Here is a 20,500-nt window from a genome sequence, read left to right as displayed (position 1 = left end):
ATGTTCGTTCACTTCCCTAAATTTGATTTTCTATATTATTATTTCATAGCAGAAAGGGAGGGCTGTTTATTACTGTTTAGTCTTTTATTACTGTTTAGTCTTCAAAGTATCATAATAACATTTTCTTATTGGTTGGCTTATGAACTTTGGAGACTTTTGTTAAATTTTAATTGGTTGGTTCATAAAGATAAGTGTCCAAACGTTTCAACCACTAATAGTAATTTATAAAAGGGTTAATTTTGTGTTTCATCATTGGGGATGTACATCAGTTTATCGGTTTCATATTCTCAAAAAGACACAAAAGCATATGCATAAGAAGGGGGTATTTATTAATTACATTAAGTGGATAGGGCATTTTGTGCTGTTGTAATAATATGATTTGATGTAATAAATTTGCGGACGTGATTGCATACCCTTGTGGCTATATATATGGGGGGCTTTTATATTATGTAATATAAACTTATACAGATAGATAAATATTGATAGATGGATAAAAAAAAAGATAGAATAGATAGATAGATTAATAGATTTGTATATAGATCATGGATGTTAAGAGATAAGACAACGAACAATGTATTGATGTACATTCCAAAACAAAATTACCCTTTTAAAAGTTTGAATACTGATAGTTTGAACCAATCAATCAAGAAGCACCTAAAATAAAGTCAACGAATTAGAAAAATCATTATTATAAAACTTTGGGACTGGGTACCAGTATAATTTACAATCCAATGTCCCCTCCCTCACTGAGTTATATAGATAGATATGTAATCTAATAAAAAAAAGTTGAAATTGTAAACCATGGTTTATATCCTTCAATAAAAATCTAGTAAAACATGACTTTTAATTGTCTTTTATATGTAACAATATATGTATATAGTTTATTGCCATTAATTTTTACTAAATTTTCCTATTCTATAAAGTACCATAGAGTGATCAACACAGTTTAATTAAACATGTAATTTTTATTTGATAAGTCCAATACACAGTGTTTCATGTCAAGAACAATCTTCAGTTAGATAAATAAAAATACATGATGCTTTAATGAGCATAAATTCTATACTGTTTATTAAAAACAAAAGATGATTTTTTTCTTGCAGTGGAGGTAAGGAACGAGTGGGGGGGGGGGGTAATTTTGCATAATAAAAAGGGAAAGAGGTGAGGTATTTAAATTTTAGCATTTAAACTATGACTAATGTTTCTTATTTTACACATAAAAAGGCAATATGTACTTTGTAGTAATGAATATTATGCATGATATATATAAAAAAATTTGCTATGATATGGCCATATAAGGTTAAGTTTGGTCCAGTAAGTACTTTTTTCGATGTATGCAGTGGTTGAAGACTTCATTTCTCATATTGAGTGATGTTGTGGTTGATTTTGAAGCATGGGCAATGGAAACACATTCTGTCAGGCATAATTGGCATTTCTTGAAGTTTTGGTTGTAAGTTGTTGCAAGGGCTTTTATTGACCATTTTAGGCTGTGTGGCTTGTTCTGTCCTTTAAGCTTTGAAATGCAGTCAGAAAGCTTGGTGCCATTGTTGTTGTGTCTAAATGAGTGTAAGTGTTTGTAGTATCTGTTTTTAAAAGGTCCAGATGACAGCCCTATATATTGGTATTTAGTTTGATTTGTTTCATCTGTGACAAGGGCTTTGTATACTAAACTTTCTGTAAGGCATTTTCCATCCAGGGGGCAATCTTGTGGATTCCTACAGTTGCAACCCTTTTCTGTAGGTAGGTTTGATTCACCCAGTAGTTTTTTGTTATGGCTTTGGATTATACTTCCCATGTTAGCCATTGTTGAATATGAAACTTTCAATGTGTTTCTGTTGTAGTATTTATGAAGTGGTGAGTTTTTTGGGAAGTGTTTGTCAACTAGCTTTAAGAACTCCTTGGCAATGTTAGTTTTTACAGCAGAGTTGTATGGAGGATTGAACCAAATTACTTTCCTTTTTCTGTTCTTTGGCAAAGTGTTTCGATTTTGTTGTTGTTGCTTGTATGTTAAAGTATGCTTGTAACCTGAGGCTTTTAAAGCTTTTTCATACTTGGCTTTCTCTGATTCAAAAATCGTTTGATTACTTGATAGCTCAGAAATTCTGTTTTCTATCATATTGGGAAGTTGTTTGATTACATTAGCAGGGTGACATGACTTTGTGTTAATGTAACATGGAGGATTTGTTTCTTTCCTGAATGGTTTGTGTGTTCCATTGTTAAGGTTTAAAGTTGTGTCTAAAAAATTCACAACTTTTATGCAAATGTTTGTGGTTATTTGAAAGCCAAGTGATTTAAAATGTTGGGTGACTTTTTTCTTCAAACTTTCGGCGCCTGGGCCACTCAAATTTGTCACTGCTAGTCCATCATCCCTGTATAGGCCAATATATTGTTGGGGTATGAGGTTTTCTAGGCCATTGAGAAGGAAAAGGCCAACAAGTTCAGCAACCTCTGCTGAATCATAACTGCCCATAGCAACATCAAATTTTTCGCCTTTCTTTTTAACCCATGCTTCACCATCAGAAAATAAGAATGTTTGTCTAGAATGCATGATGATATCTACTTCATCTTGGTTGATACAGGTATGTTGTTTAGCAAAATTAATTGCTTTTAAGAGGGTTTCTTTTGAAATACTTGGATAGAATGATTCAATATCAAATTGAAAGAATGTAAGGCTTTGTTTGTTGTTTAGTTCTTTAAACCAATTTAGAGCCTCTTTTGTGCTAGACCATTGGTTTGAACCGGTTTTGGCTTTGATTTCTTTGTTGACTTTTGCCAGGATGTGTTTGCTTATTTTTCCAATCTCAGTTTTTGAAGGATTAATAAGTCTGCATTTGATCCGACCAGGAAAGTCTTCTTTATGGTCTTTGATTGTTATAAAGCTTGAAGTGTCTGAAAGAATTTCAGCTTTTTTAGCCACATCAAATTTATTGGCTAAAGTTTTTGCCTCTAGGTTAGTGTTGTTCACCTCATTTATATTTACTTTCTTGTAATCCTTAGTTATGTTGTTCAGAAGTTGGTTCTTATACTGGGCTAAATTCATCTTGTATAAATTAGCTGTTTTGTCTGCACTAACTATTATGTCGGGTGAGTTTCTTATTATATTGCAGTCATTTTTGAGGCGTTTTTGAAACTCATTTGTTTGTGGACGATATTTTATGTTTGAAATTAACTTAACAAGGTCTTCTTTGAATGGTTTTAATTCAAAGGCCTCCTTATACAATGGAATAGAAAAGTTTGATTTAAGGCCAAAAGAAGGTTTATGTATATTTGTTTGGTTTGTGCATCTGGCCCAGTGGTTAAAAGAAAGATTTTTGGCAAAGTTCTGCAGTCTAAAAGCTACTTCCTTCTCGTACTTAAACCTTGAGGGAACAGGTATATTCTTTAAAGAATAATCAAGGATGATCCTGTCCATGGCCATTGTTGTTACTGTGTTTGATAAGTTTCTTGTTGATAAGAGAGCTCCAGAATCTCTTAAATTTACCGGGTGCATTTCAGGGAAGTTTAGTATAAGTCTTTAGATGGTTTTAGGCTTTTTATAATGACCTCCTCATTCCAATAAAAATTCCCCTTTAGGCTAAGGGCACTGCTACTAGTCTATCTATATATTTATAAACTTATTTACATACTCAATAGATAAAGGGTAGGAGGTGACATTGAATGCAAATTTTGCTGGTCCCCAATGTTTTGTAAAGGGGTTTTCCAATTTGTTTGCCTAAAAACTTTGGGGACATTTATCAAATCTTGCTTGGTTGTTTAAAAATTGTAGTGTCTAAAATTTCTAGCCAATAGTTTTAATCTACAGAAGGGGTAATTTTGTTTTCCATCATTGGGGATGTACATCAATTTATCGTATATTGTCTTATCCCTTATCCCTTACAAGAATCTTTTTTGCCATTTCCGAGATCTTAATAGTGACAAACATATATTGTTACACTTAATCAATAGGGAAAGTGGATAATACTATTAATAACAAGGAATATTATGTCCAAAATTATTAAAGCAATGGATCTAGTATAGGTGGATATATTGACAGGGGAAAATTTAGGTTGCCTATAGGGAACTCATTTATTGGTCAGATCATTGATTCAGTTGGAGGGGAGGTGATGGGGCAAAGGAGATGGATGAAGGGTTAGTTATTTTAGTCAGCTGCAAGTATCACTTTATTAAGATTTCTTGAAAATCTGGTGCAACATCCAAGTAATTATATGTAGATTAATGAAGCTTTCATTAAATATATTTTTTGACATATTACTATTAGTGTGATTCATAAAACTTAATGATATATTAATAAGCATTAAAACCATTACATACAGACTTACAGACCATCAAAATATAGAGTAGCTTTGCTATTAATAATAATCCTTTTTAGTTATTAATCAATTATCCGTATTATAGCAGATTAAGAGAGATTAAATACAGGGATCTAAAGGGATAAGACAATGGCCAATAAATTAGTGTACATTCCAATGATGTTACACAAAATTGCCCTTCTATCAATTCAAATTGGGGGTTTGAACACTAAACTTAATAAAACAATCAATAAAAATTTACTAAAGTCTCCAAAGTTGTTAAATTAACAAATAAGAAAATGTCGTTATAAAACTTTGGGGACTAGTGTAATAAACAGGCCATTGTCCCCTCCCTCCCAGAAATAGAAGCAGTAATATTATATCAGTATTTAGCAATAAATAGAAATAGATATTAACAAAAAACAAGAATTATTGCCATAAGTAGCGCAGCAATTAGAATCTAACATGTCTAGTTTTTTAGACTACTAGTTCCTTTTCCTAATCTATATAAAAAATGCCATCTAAGCACTATTTTATATCTATATTGATATTATTTTTTCTTTTTCAGATTTCCACTGGTTGATTATGGAGTTGAATTTATGAGTGAAAACTGGTTTTAAGTTATTTATTACCATGTGTAACCATTTGTGAACTAAACAGCTGTTTAAAATGACGTCATGATTAAAGTTGGCGCGAAATTACCCAACAGCCAATCAGAGGAGAGAATACAAACAAAATTCAACCAATCAGAGGAAAGATTCCACAATTTTTGTAAAAATTGGCGGGAAAAACACAATAACAAGAATGTGGACACAGTCTGCCATTTTTTTGTTGGTGATGTGGACGCCCCTGCAGGGGGACGCGGTGGTGGAGGGGGTTCGGATACCAGTTGACTGCACCTCAGGGGTGTACACGCCCCCAGAGGATCTGTACAGTGAGGACGGGGACAGTGTTGGCGTAGAAGGAGATGATAATGAGAGGTAAGATCTCTGAAATATCTAAAGATCAAATCATCCTTTTTGATGATAACAATAACCACTTACCATGGGCCTTCCTTTTGGGTGGTGGTAAATTACTACCAGCCCCATTGTACCTCCAAAAATCTGGTTTTATCAATTTTAAAACAATATTGTTTACTGATCATGTTAATTTTTGGCTGGCAAAAAAGTTACAAGCAAAATTACCTCCCTTTCTCCCCTTGAAAACTAAAGTATCTGTTTTTTTATCCACATTTATTTTTAATTCAACCTTTTTCTGATATTAAATAAAATATTCTAGATTACAACTATCCTGTGATTTGACGGCTATCAACAGCCTGGAGGAGACAACCAACTTTAGTGTGATACCCAGCAGCCATACTGTCAGTCTTACTGTACACTGTACTGACAGTACATCAACTAGTCAGCTGAAGCCACATGCCTTTGCCAGCCTACATCGGTTAGAGGAGCTTGCTTTAATAGGTAAGATTTTCCTAGTTTACTTGTAATACCCATTATTCTTCAGTAATTTAGCTATGAGACAACAAACAGCACAAAGAATATATTTACTTTTTGAAAATGAGAAATTAAAAGCTTTCCATCAGAAAATGTAATACTTAACAATAACTGCAAGTTGAACAATTGAAGTCCATTTCTAAAGTCTGAATTATACTTTTGTTTTGTTCAAAACAAAAGTCTAAAATAGTACCAATGTGATCTTTGAAAATGTCCCATTAAAACCCATAGTGGATTCAGTTTATTGTAAAACGTCAATCAAATGATAGAAGGTTCCAATTATCATTATTTATTATAAAACGTCCAATATTATTGCCCTGTGACTTTTTAAGAATGTCCTATTTCAACCCATAGTGAATTAAACGCTAGTGCAAAAGTTAATACATTAAAGGAAGGTTCCAATCTTTACTACTCATTACAAAAATTCCAATATTAACACACTGTGACTTTTTAAGAATGTCCCATTTCAACCCATAGTGAATTGAGCACTACTAGTGTAAAAAGTTAATCCAATAATGGAATCACTTTTGGTAAAGGTAAAGACAAAAGTTCAGGGTTGAAAGAACAGTAAACTGTAATTCAGTAATTTTTAAGATTTTATACGATATATTAATATTTGCAGGGATCTTAAGGGATAAGACAATGGAAGATAACTGTATGTGCATTATTTATTATGATTAAATTAATTTTATGTAATTTTAGTAATTGTAGATTAAAATTATTGGCGAAAAAGTTTAGACACTGAAGTGAACTCATGAGATATCATGTTTATAAAACTTTGTGAACAGATATACTAGATGATTATTCCTTTATCTTTAAGTCAAAGTATGTGTGTGTGTGTGTGTGTGTTTATGTGTGTGTGTGTGTGTGAGTCTTGGTATTAGTTTTAGTGGATATCTTTTACTTTTTTCCCATCTAATAATATTAGAAGATTGGTTCTTTAGTCATTATATCTTAGTATTACAACAGTAGAATATGAGGGTATCGCAGGCTGTAAATATAGTGTCATACTAGGGTAGTAAATAACTATAAAAACGGCTGTTCAAAGATAAAGAAGTTAAATTGAAAAATCTAATTTTAAGTACTTTATAAAATAAGTTGCTTCAGTGCCTCTAGCTTCAAGTGTTAGATTTGAAAACTATTATGAAGCTTTCTCAAAAGCATATTCTATTAATGATGCATATTTGCTTTAAAAAGCACCTTTGACATCAATTAATTTTTTTATTTTTTGTCTTTATTAAATGTAAGTTTTTCCTCTTAAGTTTTTGGCTTTATACTCTTTAGTACAGGAATTAATGTTCTAAAAATTCTAAAAAATAAATATGCCCTTAAAAATGTAACCTACTGCTGCTATGTCAGGCTTTTTATATGAATCAAAAATGTATGGGCGAATGCATTGGCTCTTGAAAGGGTGTATCAAAAATCTATTAAAAAACTGCCCAAAACTGTATGGATCTTATGGAATAAGACAATGAATTATGAATTGTTGTACACCCTCCAATTATAACAATCAAAATTAACTTTTTATTATTATTGGAATTATTGGTGGACATTGCTAGTTAGGTCAACCCAATCAAGATTAAGTTATTTAATCAATGGATGAAAGATTGTGTATATAAAATTATGGGTGTCAGTGAAATTTACAGTCCAATGTCTCCTCCCTATATGCATTATAGGGTTAGTTATCTGCAATGGTTAGAGTATAAAAAGATTTTTGTTATGTGTTGAATTATTTTTCAGTATGCCTATCCCTCTCACTGTCTGCTTTGTATGGCATTAGGTGTCCGTGGACGTGCTCTGTGTCACAAAAAAAAAGAGATATGGAAGACAGCAGGAGAGAGAGAGAGAGAGAGGGAGAGAGTGTGACAAAAAGTTAAGGATATATATCTCTAATTTCTAATTTTGTTTTTACCTTTTCTCTCTCTTTCTCTCTCTCTCTCTCTCTCTCTCTCTCTCTCTCTCTCTCTCTCTCTCTCTCTCTCTCTCTCTCTCTCTCTCTCTCTCTCTCTCTCTCTCTCTCTCTCTCTCTCTCTCTCTCTCTCTCTCTCTCTCTCTCTCTCTTCTCTCTCTCTCTCTCTCTCTCTCTCTCTCTCTCTCTCTTATCTGTAGTAGAATTCAATTAGGACTAATTGATATCTGATACACAATACAAAGGCTTGGATAAGGATTCTGTATAATCAGAGAGATAGGGGATATTAAAATGTAAATCACACTGGTACCCAAAGTTTTGGGTAGTTTTATGATTGGTTGGTTCCAAATTAGTTGTATTTAAACTCTAAAACCAATCTTGTAATATCATCCTTGGGGATGTACATCCATTTATCGTCCATTGTCTTATCCCTTAAGATTTAATAAAAGTCGTCATGGCTGACATTTTAAGACATTATAGTATTAAGATAAACAAAAACTCAAATAATTCAATAAATCTTAGTTATAATCCAACAAGGTAATTTTTGTCCATAACTATGCTGACAATATTGTATCATATAAAATGAACAGTAAAGTATAATACAGGGGAAAAAAATAATCATAATAAAAGGAGAATATTTAACAAAAAAGCTAAATTTAAGCATTTTTAACATTTTAACACTTTGATAATTTAAATTTTAAAATCTTTCAATTCAATACGGACAAAATTATAAATAGATATTTAGTAGCTTCGCTACTCAAAACAATAATCTATTTATGAAAGATAATCTATAAAGATATTTGATTTACCTGTAAAATACCTCTTATGGGCGAGGCTGACAGCCCGAGACCAAAACCAGTCCGAGTCCACCAGCCCAGGAAAACTAAGGGGAGCAGTAGTGTCCCCTTTTCTGTCCATTCACCCTAAATAATTCTAGTTTAGTCATGTTAATCTTTCTAGGTTTACCCTTGACCTCACCCTTATATCCCCGCTAGAGCCGCAGCTCTTAGAGGGATTTTTATGGGGCGAGTTAGAGTTTCCCTTTCTCTTTATTCCTGAAATGGTTTAGATTAGTGTAACTGAGTCCAGACTTCCTAAACTAGTTTATAAGGTTAGTAGGGAAAGATTTGGTGAAAGTGTAAAAACGTAGGTGGTAAACCGTGCGCGCGCTTGTATTTTTCAAGGGAAAGTTTTCAGTTGAAGATAAAAACATTGAACTGTTGATTAAAAATGTCTTTTAATGCAAACATGGAGTTTTGGACTGAGATGAGTGAGCGTTTACAAGGTTTGCGAGCGGCTCTGATGGATAAGGCTGATCGGACTGACGAGGAAAATGTCAAGAGAGAGATTGCAAGAAGCATGTATAAGAATGGGTGGCTAACAACCCAGCTAGAGTACAGCCGTCCCACCCCTGAGCAATCTGCTGATGCCCAAGCTGATGAGTTGGCAGCGCTCCAGCACGAGGTTGATATGCATGAAGCTGCGGTTGTCGCTATTTAGGGCTTTTAGCCTTAAATACCTAGTTAAACTGATCTAATTTTCAAGATTTCCAGATTTAACTAACTAAGTTTTATCATGAAAAATGTTGGAGTCCTATCTATCATTTACGAAAGTCTAACTCTAATAAATCTGATAAAAATCTAATGTAATTTATTATTTATACTGTACCATAACCTGTGTAGTAGTTGGATGTTTGCCTGTCAGTAACTCTTAAATGTCTTATATGCGCTGTTTAACAGTTATACACTCATAACGATTACATTATCTTTAATTTAATTTGGCTAGGTTTTAGCCACCTTAACTTGCAAGGTTTTTGCAAGTGAGAGTCAGCTAGTTTTCCTAGCTTATGTGTAATAATATTGCAAGGTTTTTGCAATTTATTTTTCCTGTGTGTCGATGATTTCCGTAGCTATTTAATTTTACCTAAAGATATTTGGCTAGTTCTTAGCCATTCTCGACTTGCAAGATTTTTGCAAGTATAATCATAGCTAGGTTTTCTAGCTTTTGTTACCTAATATTTTTGCAAGGTTTTTGCAAATGCTGGTCGACTAGTTTTCCTAGTCTTATAATATAATAGGCTTATTTTTATTCTAAATAATCGAATCTACGCGTTGCCTTAATAAACTTAAGTACGTTATCAAGGTTAAGGGTGGGTAAGTCTATAACTCGTAAGAAAATATGTCCTAGATGTTGTTGTCTTGCATGGCTGAAGGCTGGGCATTCTGTTAGGTAGTGTTCTACCGTTTCCGCATCGTCAAATTCTTCGCACTGTTTGCATGTAGGTGCGGCCTCTATTTTCATATTGTTCAGGTGGTAGCCAAGTGTTGCGTGTCCTGTATAGATTTGTGTGATCATGTTCATCATCCTTCTCGGTTTAGTTATCAGTTTTCTCCACAAACCATTCCTGACACTAGGTAGCATCATTTTTGTTTGTCTACATGTTGTGATCCTCTCCCATTCTTTCTGCCAGTTTTTGAAAGTGAAGTCTTTAATTTCCGCTTTTATATTTGCATCTGAGATGGGAATGCATTCTCCAGGTGTGTGTATTTTCATCATCGCCCCTAGCTTCGCTTTTCTATCGGCCACCTCGTTTCCAAGGTGGCCTTCGTGTCCAGGTACCCAGGCCACTAGCACTCTGTTGTCTTCTCCAAGTTTGTTTAGCAGTCTTTTGGTCTCAAAGATAACTTTGCTTCTTATTTGATAGTTTTGGATTGCTGTTATAGCAGAGGTGTTATCAAGGTAGAAATTTACAGTCCTATTCCTTATGTTGTTGGATATGAGTGTGAAGGCTGCTTCTGCCAGCGCTAACAATTCAGCTTGATATACCGTTGTATGGCTACCCAGGTGTTGGGCGCCACTGATTTTAAGTCCTCCTCCAGTGATAATGTAGCCAAAACCTGCTCTTCCTGCCATCTTGCTGCCATCAGTGAAGCATGTAATTACTTCCTGGTCTTTTGTTCCTGGCTTCAGGTTACTTTCCCTAGCTTCTTGTCTAGTGCCAATCTTTGTTTTAAAGTGTGTAGGTACAAACTGTGTATGGACCATTCTGTCTCTTGGTAAAAAGATTGTTTTAATGTTCTTTGCCAGCTTACGTATAATAACTGCATGTGATTTTTCGCTGACTATTTCAGCCTGCTGCACTGTCCAACTGTTGTTCCATATCAGTCTTTTGTAGGTGTTGATACTTTGTGCCTGAAGGTGGAAGACTATAGGTTCTAGTCCCAGCATCACTTCCATCCCCGCCGTGGGGGTGGACTTCATACTATTGAGTATGGCCAGACAGCCTTTCCTTTGTACTCTCTCCAGTCTTTTTCTGTTCTTTCCATTTAATCTACCTGAGATACCTTCAATCCAGATCATAGCTGCATACGTCAGGACTGGTCTCACTACCGCTGTGTAAAGCCATCTGCATATCCTTGGGTTGAGTCCCCAATTCTTGGATATCATCCGTCTGCAGTACATCATGGACATGGTTGCTTTGTCTGTTATGTTCCTTATATGAAGATCCCATTTGAGATCACTTCTGAATGTTACTCCAAGATACTTCATGCTTGACACATACTCCAGCTCAGTTTCATTCATGTAAATTTTTGGTAGTACTGGGTTTTTCTTGTTGGTAAACAGCATCAGTTTGGTTTTGCTTGCTGAGAAGCTCAGTCTGTGGTCTGTAGCCCATTCCTCCAGTATATGTATGTCTCTCTGTATATTTTGTGCACAAGATATTTCATCCCAGCCGATTGAGATGTCAAGTATGTCATCCGCAAAAATGTAGAGGTCTGTTGGGTTTCTTTCTGGCATTCTATCACTTAGATTCTGCTGATTATTATTCCATAGGTGAACGCTTGCTACTGATCCTTGTGGTGTGCCTCTAGTTGTTTGTTTGGAAACCATGACGTCATCATGCATGGCTGTCACTTTTCTGTTTTTAAGCATTATTTCTGTCCACATTACCGTCTGTCTTGATGCTCCCATCCGCTCTAGGTTATGTATCATCATATTAATGGAGGCATTGTTGAAGGCGGCGTCGATGTCTGCGAACAGAACAATCGCACACTCGCCATTCAACTTTGCCTTCTCAATTTTCGCCACTACTGCGTGGAGACAGTCTTCTGTATTGGTGCTTTCCTTGTATGAGAATATTTTCTTACTTGTTTTAGATCTAAGATGGTTTTCACTAGCTTCCCAGTAAAGTGTTCTTTCCAAACCCTTTAATAGGAAGCTAGAAAGGCTAATGGGTCTTTTAGATTTAGGATCAAGGCTGTCTTTTTTACCTGGTTTATCAATAAACGCTACCCTGGTGTCTAGCCAGGTTCTAGGGCACTTACTTTCCCTCACACTTCTACGCCATAGCTTCACAATGTCCCCCCCAATAATATCGATGCCTTTCTGTAAATGACACGGGTAAATACCGTCCATACCTGGAGATTTAAACGGCTTAAAAGATTTTAATGAATTAGTAACTGTTTCAATATTAATAACTTTTTCAATATCAATAAAATTGTTATTATTACTATGGTCATATGGCTCCGTATGTCTGTCATCCTGTTCGTCCGGAAAATGTGTGTTTAATAAGACATTTAAGGTATCCTTGATGTTTTGTGTGTACTCCCCATTAGGTTTTCTCACAGTTCCCAGCTCTCTGTTGTTGTTCATCTTCATCAGTTTCTGTATCCTGGCTGCTGCATCAAGTCTATCCATTTCCTGACACAAATTGTACCAGGCCTTTTTCTTAGCTGATTTAACTAAAGTATCATGCCTATTTCTAACCGCCCTATATTCTGCTGCTCTTTCTTCATTATTAAATCTACCTACCCTTCTCCTATGAAGATTAACTAACTTCTTACTAGCCTCAAGGTTCGAGCTCCACCATTGTGGACGATTCTTAGATCTTTTCTTAACACTAGGACAACTATCATTGTAAGCACCTATGATATCATCCCTGAGCTGGTCTGCAGCTGTATCTATGTCTACCAAATCAACATTACCTCTTTTATTCCGCTTTTCTTGTAGCATCTCCTTGTATCTCCGCCAGTTGGTTTTCTTTATACATCTAAAATTATCAGAGTTATTTATGTTAATATTTTCAGTTAGCTCGAAATCTATATACGCATGATCCGAAAAAGATTCAATATCACTGACCCTCCATCCAACGACCCTATTAATCAAAACGTCCGAGACAAAAGTTATGTCTAAAACCTCGCCTCTCAAGATGTTAGAAAAAGTTGGTTTGTTACCTTCATTTAAAACTATAAGGTTTTTTGAAATTATGAATTCAAGTAAGTCTTCTCCCCGTTTTTGGGACTCTGACGAGCCCCAACTCAGATGTCTTGAGTTTACATCTCCCCCAATGATAAGTGGTAAGCTATTAACTCTGGCATATTCAACCAGTTCTATTAGTTTTTTGGCGGGCGGCGATTTTCCTTCCGCCTCTGGTTCACCTGGACAGTAAATAGAACAGAAGATTATTTGTTTATTATTAAACCTGAAAAGAACTGCTGTATGATCCCTATCCGTGAATTGATTAAGTTGGCAACCCCTAACTTCTTTGCTAGTGGCTATACAAGCTCTATTATCATTTTCCTTACTACAGTACACATTAATATTATGAAAAAATTTTACCTTATTATTTGAAATATACGGTTCTTGAACCAAGATAATTTTTCGTCCAAATCCTGTCCGTTGGGCATTTGTAGTCGTCATCGTTGTATCAGTCCGGTCATGGCTCCCAGTAAGCCTGGCCCCACATTGAACTGTGGCAGAGACAGCTTTGTGTAGGTTGGCCTGGGAGATTGGAGTATTATTTGTTGTTAGTGTTGGATTGGGCAATAGTATCTGGCTCTAATATGCTCTCATACTTCTTGTATGCCTTGTCTCTCAGGTCTTCTTTGACGGCGGTGATCATACCGCCGTCAGACAAGAAGACATATGACATACCGAGCTTCAAGCGGCCTTTTAGCCTGATCAGTTCCTTGAACAGCTTTTCATCCACCTGCAGTCCGACGGTGAAGAAACCATTCTCCGTGTCTGACAGCTTGTTCTTGGTGATCTCGGTTACCTTGAAATGATAGTCCCTGGACTCTCCAGTCTCAGGGTTGACATATTTATCCTTGATTATCTTATTCCACAGTTTTATCTTCATCTCCATTGTTGTCAGATCCTCACAGAAGAATTTTGTGTGGATCTTGCCCTTCATACTACGGTATAGTCTCTCCTGTGGCTTGTAGATTATGAATTTTATGCCCATGTCCTTCAGCTCCTCTGTGTGAGGGTCCATCCTTTTGATCTCGTTCTGGACAAATTTGGCCGTGTAGTTGTTGTTACAGGCAATCCAACCTATACGGTTGTTGATTCCACCAAAGATTGAGAGGTCAAAATCTTCGTTACCATTTGTCAGGAATTCACAATACTTATTAACCATGGTGGCATCTACGTGGTCAAAGGCCGCTTGATCGATAGCAATGCTATCGTCATCGTACCTAAACTCATAGATGATGTTGTCAGCTGCCAGGGTTGCATAGCTAGGTCTGCTATGAACTTCATCCATCACTTCTTCTTCAATGAGCTTTGTGATAGATGGTCCACCAGTAGATTCTTCCTTTGCTTTCTTGAGCTTGTTGAATTCAAAATCTCGTTGTTTCTTGGCAGCACGCTTATCAGCACCAGTTCTCCTTCTCTTTTCCTGAATATCAGACATATCAGTTATATTATTAGTGTTTACATTTCTCTCTTTCTCTTTATTCTGTACTTCCGTCTTTCTTTTCTTTTCTCTGCTCTTGACCACAATGAAAGGTTCATTGTCATCATCATCTTCATCCTCCATGTCAAGTATAGCTGGGTCTACATAAGTAATGTCTTTAGTATTTCCTTCTAGGTCCAACTTACTGTCATTTGCAGTCCAATTAAGTTCTGTTATCTCTTCTGTTATTTGTAAGTGTCCAACAGTCTTTCTTATTTCCTCTTTCTGATTGTCTTCAAGACTCATGGCACTGAGTTCAAGACTATCATCCTTGATTGATTGTGCGTCGTTGTTAAATGAGTCATCATCAATGTCAACATAATCATCATCAGTAACATTGGTTCTCGTAGACGAGTCCCTATGTACGTTCTGACTTTTTAAGTTCTCAAAGTTCTTGCCTTGGGTCCTTTCGTTTCCGAAACCCCCTGGCATTACCTGTACAGTAGCCCTTTCACCGCCTTCCGCCTGTATAGGATCACTTCCGGCGTGGGTATCGGTAACCATCGGGGATGTTCCGCCCCTAGAGACCACGCTGCCGCTACCACCGACGTGGCCCCCATCTCTGCTTGATTTCTTGGCCTGGTTCATTTTCAAAGAAGTTCTGCAAGATTAATTTGTTATTAACCATAGACAGTTAATTTTAATTAATCCTGGTGGAGAGAGGAAAGGAAAGTAGAGGGATAGATGGAGGAAATGACAAGAGTCTGAGATCTTAAGCTACATAACATAACATCCTACTTGAATCCATTAGCTTGGGTTAAGGGAAGTAAGTAAGCTAAGGAAAAATAAAAGAAATGAAATGATTTTGTCCTAATTAAAATAAAACTGAAAAACCCTGACTCACTTTTTAAAAATAGTCGCTACTAATTAAAAAGTTTAACAAAAATTTACTAATTTTCACCATTGTTTGATAAAATTTGAACTTGAACTTGAAAATTTGCGGTGACGCTTAAACTAAGTGTACACAATGGTGACCCTAGCGACTCCTTACGGTGAAACGTGTAATTAATCGAGACAGGGTTGCCGTCAATCATAATTGTTGGTTGTACTTTTCATCGTTATTTTTAGTTTAAATCGGACTAATCTTACTGTTGTTTGGGGGGGTAAAAGTAAAATTATGAAATAAAAATGTTAACATCTCTTTTTGTGTAAATATTTGTAAGAGTACCATTTTTGGGGGATAAAAGATGTGAAGAATTTTCCTAAGTAGACAACCAGTGGTACTCAAATATGGCGACCGTGGTATGACAGTAATTTTCTTGAAAATCACGCAACCTCGTTCCTTATAATTAAATCTCTTAAATATTAAGATGATCCAACTACAAGTTTGGTCCTAGTTCTTTTTAACCTAATTGAGAGATGTTAACCCCTATCTTATTTTGACTATTCTACACTTGTAAGATTTGCAAAGTAGTGTCTACACACCTTTTAGTTGGGTCCCCTGGACCGTAAGCCCCCGTGCCTCGACAAGGCTTGGTGTATCTACGACCCTCTCTTAACCCACCTAGACTGATGCTCCCTTTCGAGCGGCTAGGCAAGGGAGGGCACACGGGAGAGATATTTGATTTTATAAGCCTTATAGAGATTTAAAACAATCTAATAATATAATCCAGAAAGTGAGCGATCTAAAGGGACAAGATAATGGCCGTACCTTGATGTTTATCCCCAATGAGGATACACAAATTACCCCTTCTGTAGATTACAATTAGTGGTGAAAACGATTAGACACTTAATTTAATGAACCAACCAATTAAAATTCAACGAAAGTCCCCAAAGTTATTAAGCCAACGAATAAGAAAATGTTATTATAAAACTTTTGGGACTAGTGTAATAAACAGCTCATTGTCCCCTCTCTCTCTCTCTACTAATACATAGTTTCTTTATATTTCAACTTGTTATCTATATAGCGGTTGGACGTTTGGACACTAACTAAATGAACTAACCAATCAAAATTCAATAAAAGTCCTTACCCCGAGGTTGTTAAGTCAACAAATAAGAACGTTATTTTAAGACTTTGGGTACTAGTGTAATAAACAAATCAATGTCTCCTCCCTCCCTGAGTTCAACTTATTATTTTTAATATTACTTGTTTCTTATTTTCATAATTTGATTACAAACATTAGTTATTTTAAATTATTATTTTCTCTCACAGTGGAGTTTTTTCATTTGAATCGGAGCTTTGAAAACTGAAATTGAATATTAAAAAAAAAAAAGATAACAACATCCATAAGTAATGAAGCTTTTTTATACATTTTCTAGTATAACATAGCAAGTAACCAAGAATATTATGTTCATTCGTCAGCCAAATATTAGCAAAAAATCAGCTGTCTATTTCTGATAGCATCCGAGTAAATCACATTTTCCTTCAGGTATAACACAATTACAAAGTATAACGATGACTGTCTGCGAAACTATTGGTTAATAGTAAAAGGAAATTATTATGATTATATAAAATATTTTTCAAATACCTTAAGCATTTTACTGTGTAGTTTTTCATATTATAGCAATTCGCAATAAATTATTTTTGTTCTAAAGATTTATATTTGGTGTTTCTTTTGTAATGTAAAAATAAATTTGTTTCGTTAATTTTATGAAACTTTTATACTGTAATTATAACAACATGATTTATGGAAGGAAGGGAGGTGACATTGGACTCTAAATTACACTGATACCCAAAGTTTTATTTTAATATTCCCTTTTTTTAATTTTAAGATTCCAATACTTATGGTAGTCTTATTGAATTTCGATTGGTTAGTTTTATACTAATAGTTTTCAAACTTTTCAATTAACAATTTTAATCTACAGAAGGGGTAATTTTGTTTATCATCATTGTAAATGTACATCAATTTATAGTCCATTGTCTTATCCCTTAAGATCTCTGATCTTTAATTAAAAGCCATGTAAAAATTAGCTGGTTTATTGAAACACTAATTTTTTATAGCCGAGAAATAAATCAAAGAATTCATTCATTTGTATTTTTATGTGTTTTATTAATATCTGGGTGTGGATTCACGTCCGCAAATGTTTTATCCTTATAATAAAGTAACAGGGTGTTTGACTGTCTGTCTGTTTGTACCAAAGGATCATGCTTACCAATGAACCGATATGGTCCTCCTTTACACAGTAGCTTCTCATAAGTTTTAGGAATGTTTATAACAATTTTGGGGTTAGGGTTCCATCAACCCCCCCCCCCAAAAAAAAAAAATTTAATGAATTAAAAAAAAAAATTTAAATTAAAAATTCTGGATGGACGGAAGACAGACGGACATCAAGCTACTTTGTATTATAGATGATATCTTGGTCATTAATAAAAGGAACTATCCCAAAAATAAAACATTTTTATGGAAAAATATGAATAAAATTCAAAAGTTGTTTATCTATCTATTAAAGTTTTCGTAGATAAAAAAAGAAAAGAAAATAGTATAAGTTTTTCTTTGGGTTATATTCAGCGTTTGGGATATTTGATTAGAATAACATATAGTAGAGGGAGGGAGGGGACATTATTATATGTGAATTATTTGGTACCCAAAGTTTTATAAACTCTATTTCTCATTGGTTGGCTTAAAAACATTGAGGAGTTTTAAAATCTCCATTGGGATGTACAAACATTTAATGTTCGAACTTTTCCACCAATGATTTTAATCTACAGATGGGATAATTTGTTTATCTCATTCGGGACAAGCCCAAATTGTGTTAAAATTGTGTCAAAAATGATCCATGTAACGTAGTAAAAATGAGGGATTATCCATCTCTTTTTAAGGGTTTTCTTTCCCACTTCTCCTCTCATCTCCCACATTTTATTACGTCACATGGATCATTTTTGACACAATTTGGGCTGTCCTTCATTTGGGGGTGTCTTCGATAATTATTTTCTTGAGAATCAACAGAATCAACTTGTTTTTTTTGAAGAATTATCCCTTCCCTTTCAAACTTTGCTATCAAAAGCTTTTGTATCATCAGCAAAAAAAACTGATTCCGGGCAGAAAAATATTTTTTTTTCTCTCTCCAAAAATGGCGGTTTCCCTCAAAATGCATCTGGACCAACAGCCTACTTTTTGATGGTATGAGATAGATAAGAGCCCACCCTTTCTCCCCCCCCCCCCCAAGAAGAGCACCCAAAAATTAAATGTTTGACAATACATTGCTATGTTATAGGTTGTTTTTTGGAGACTCTTCCTGCCAACGCGTTTACCGGTCTAGCCCGCTTGCGGCGGCTGCGGATTGTGTCGCCAAGTCCCGCGGTTGGCGTGCGGATAGGGGCCATGAATGGTATTGAGAATCTTCGCTACTTAGAGGTAAGATAAATAGACAGATAGATATATGGATGGATAGATAGACAGATGGATGGATTGATAGTTGGATAGATAGATAACTGGATAGATTGACAGATTGATAGATAGATAGATAGATAAATAGATAAATGAATAAATGTATAAATTCATAGATGGATAAATGGGTAGATACATAAATTGATAGATGGATAAATTGATAGATGGATAGATGGATTGTTGGATAGATGGATTGTTGGATAGATGGATAGATAGAAATAGAGAAAGAAAGATATAAAGAAAAATTATAGAGGAATAGATGGATAGATGGATAGATTGGTTAGATGTTTAGATAGATGGATGGATAGATAGATAGATGGATGGATAGATAGATAGATAGATAGATAGATAGATAGATAGATAGATAGATAGATAGATAGATAGATGGATAGATGAATGGATGGATAGATATATTGATAGATATGTAGATAGATGGATAGATATATTGATAGATAGATAGATAGATAGATAGGCATTATTTACCTACTTAAGTGAGAAAAATAACCAATTATTTTTGATGACTTTATATTTTATTCTTCAAATATTTACATACACTTCTGCAGGCATTTCAGGGAATAACCAATGAACAATTAATCAAATTTAATCAAAATGTTACAGTAGATTATGTACTTTTCTGGAAAAAGAATGGTTGTAAATTAATTATATTGACCTCTTTCCCCCTTCCTTAAAAACTTGACCTTTATAATTAAATATAACAAAAAATAATCAAAAAGAGAATATGTAAAAAAAAGTTTTAAAAAAAGTAAAAAAAGATGTTACTTAACTTAATAAAGCTTAAAATTTCTATCATTCTCTCTTTTTCTCTTCTCTTATCTATCTATCATCTAATTATTATTTACTAACCATCATGTATCTATCTATTTATCTATCTACATATCTATTTATTTGCTTGTATCTATCTATCTATTTGTCTCTATATTTTTGTTTACTCATCTGTTTTAAAATATTTGCTTTATACCGACAAATAGAGAGAGAGAAAGACACATAGGGAGAAAGAGAGATAGAGAGAGACAGAGAGAGAAAGAGAAAGAGAAAGAGAGAGAGAAAGAGTGAGGGAGAAAGAAGGAGAGAAAGGGCTTATACAAAAATGGAAAACTGTTACAAAATATTTTGGATCGAAGTTTTCGTCATTTGTTTCTTTTGATATTGTAGATCAATTTCTCTTTTATAGACAGACAGCCATCTATAATTATAGTGCAGCTTTGCTACTAAAAAGCGATGGAGAGAAGAAAAAGGATTGAGAAAGGCAATTTTAGGGATTTTAATGAAGATTACGGCAAAGTGTTTTACAAAAACAGCCAAAAAAAAACATTATAGCAAAAAAAGGTTTCAGTATTAATGCTTAAAATTAGACTTAAAGTCTGTATTTATGTCTCATTTCAACGCACTGTTGACATAGAATGTATGTTAACCTAAAGCCATCTTATTTAATATGAAAATATTAAATATGTTGTTTTGTTTCAACACCTCAAGGGATGTCACGTATATTTGCAATAATTCACGCTAATCGGCACACATACACACACACACACACACACACACACATACATACACACACACACACGTATACACACACCCTATTACTTAAAATCGGGACCTATTTGTTCTTAAAGGAATTGTAAATGAAATTTCAAATTTTAATACAATAGAAATGTCCTGTTAACTTTTGACAATTTAGTTAGTAGTGATTTCTAGGAAAATAATTAACGATGATTTAAGCGTCACAT

At 34.6% G+C, this 20,500-nt stretch overlaps 3 protein-coding genes across 4 annotated transcripts in view; 2 read left to right on the top strand and 1 right to left on the bottom strand.

Annotated features, from left to right (window-relative positions):
• Positions 1-4,854: 4,854 nt before the first annotated feature.
• Positions 4,855-19,224, top strand: LOC145303788 (toll-like receptor 6). The gene is made up of 3 exons (XM_080145399.1): positions 4,855-5,266; positions 5,565-5,746; positions 18,580-19,224. The coding sequence occupies exons 1-3, from the start codon at positions 5,091-5,093 to the stop codon at positions 18,726-18,728; spliced, it is 507 nt and encodes a 168-aa protein (XP_080001525.1). The 5' UTR covers positions 4,855-5,090; the 3' UTR covers positions 18,729-19,224.
• LOC145334929 (uncharacterized) lies at positions 8,483-15,367 on the bottom strand. Of its 2 annotated transcripts, XM_080180567.1 has the most exons (4): positions 14,860-15,242; positions 13,308-14,367; positions 12,674-12,738; positions 8,483-8,611 (listed from the first exon to the last, which is right to left on the bottom strand). In XM_080180567.1, exons 1-2 carry the CDS (start codon positions 15,010-15,012, stop codon positions 13,486-13,488), a joined length of 1,035 nt encoding a protein of 344 aa, XP_080036693.1. In that variant the 5' UTR covers positions 15,013-15,242; the 3' UTR covers positions 8,483-8,611; positions 12,674-12,738; positions 13,308-13,485. The 2 variants fall into 2 exon arrangements, with proteins under 2 accessions (XP_080036693.1, XP_080036692.1); XM_080180566.1 differs by having other exon boundaries at positions 13,308-15,367.
• Positions 19,225-19,991: 767 nt separating the features above from the next.
• Positions 19,992-20,500, top strand: part of LOC145335254 (toll-like receptor 6) — a 92,605-nt gene continuing 92,096 nt past the window's right edge. Inside the window, exon 1 of the mRNA XM_080180993.1 lies at positions 19,992-20,019. Within this exon, the coding sequence (XP_080037119.1) occupies positions 19,992-20,019 (28 nt within the window). The remainder of the gene's footprint in view (positions 20,020-20,500) is intronic.

This window comes from Acartia tonsa, chromosome 13, assembly GCF_053477335.1.
Source record: "Acartia tonsa isolate MP-2025a chromosome 13, ASM5347733v1, whole genome shotgun sequence".
In the NCBI taxonomy this organism is placed as follows: Eukaryota; Metazoa; Arthropoda; class Copepoda; order Calanoida; family Acartiidae; genus Acartia; species Acartia tonsa.
Note: the sequence above shows the minus strand (reverse complement) of the source record. Positions and strands in the feature narration are given on the sequence as shown.

Bases quoted from the DNA above. Each gene is read 5' to 3' on its own strand.
- LOC145334929 (XM_080180566.1), bottom strand. From the start codon at position 15,012: ATGAACCAGGCCAAGAAATCAAGCAGAGATGGGGGCCACGTCGGTGGT.
- LOC145303788 (XM_080145399.1), top strand. From the start codon at position 5,091: ATGTGGACACAGTCTGCCATTTTTTTGTTGGTGATGTGGACGCCCCTG. The intron at 5,267-5,564 runs GTAAGATCTCTG...AAAATATTCTAG, and splicing joins GAAGGAGATGATAATGAGAG to ATTACAACTATCCTGTGATT. The intron at 5,747-18,579 runs GTAAGATTTTCC...GCTATGTTATAG, and splicing joins AGAGGAGCTTGCTTTAATAG to GTTGTTTTTTGGAGACTCTT.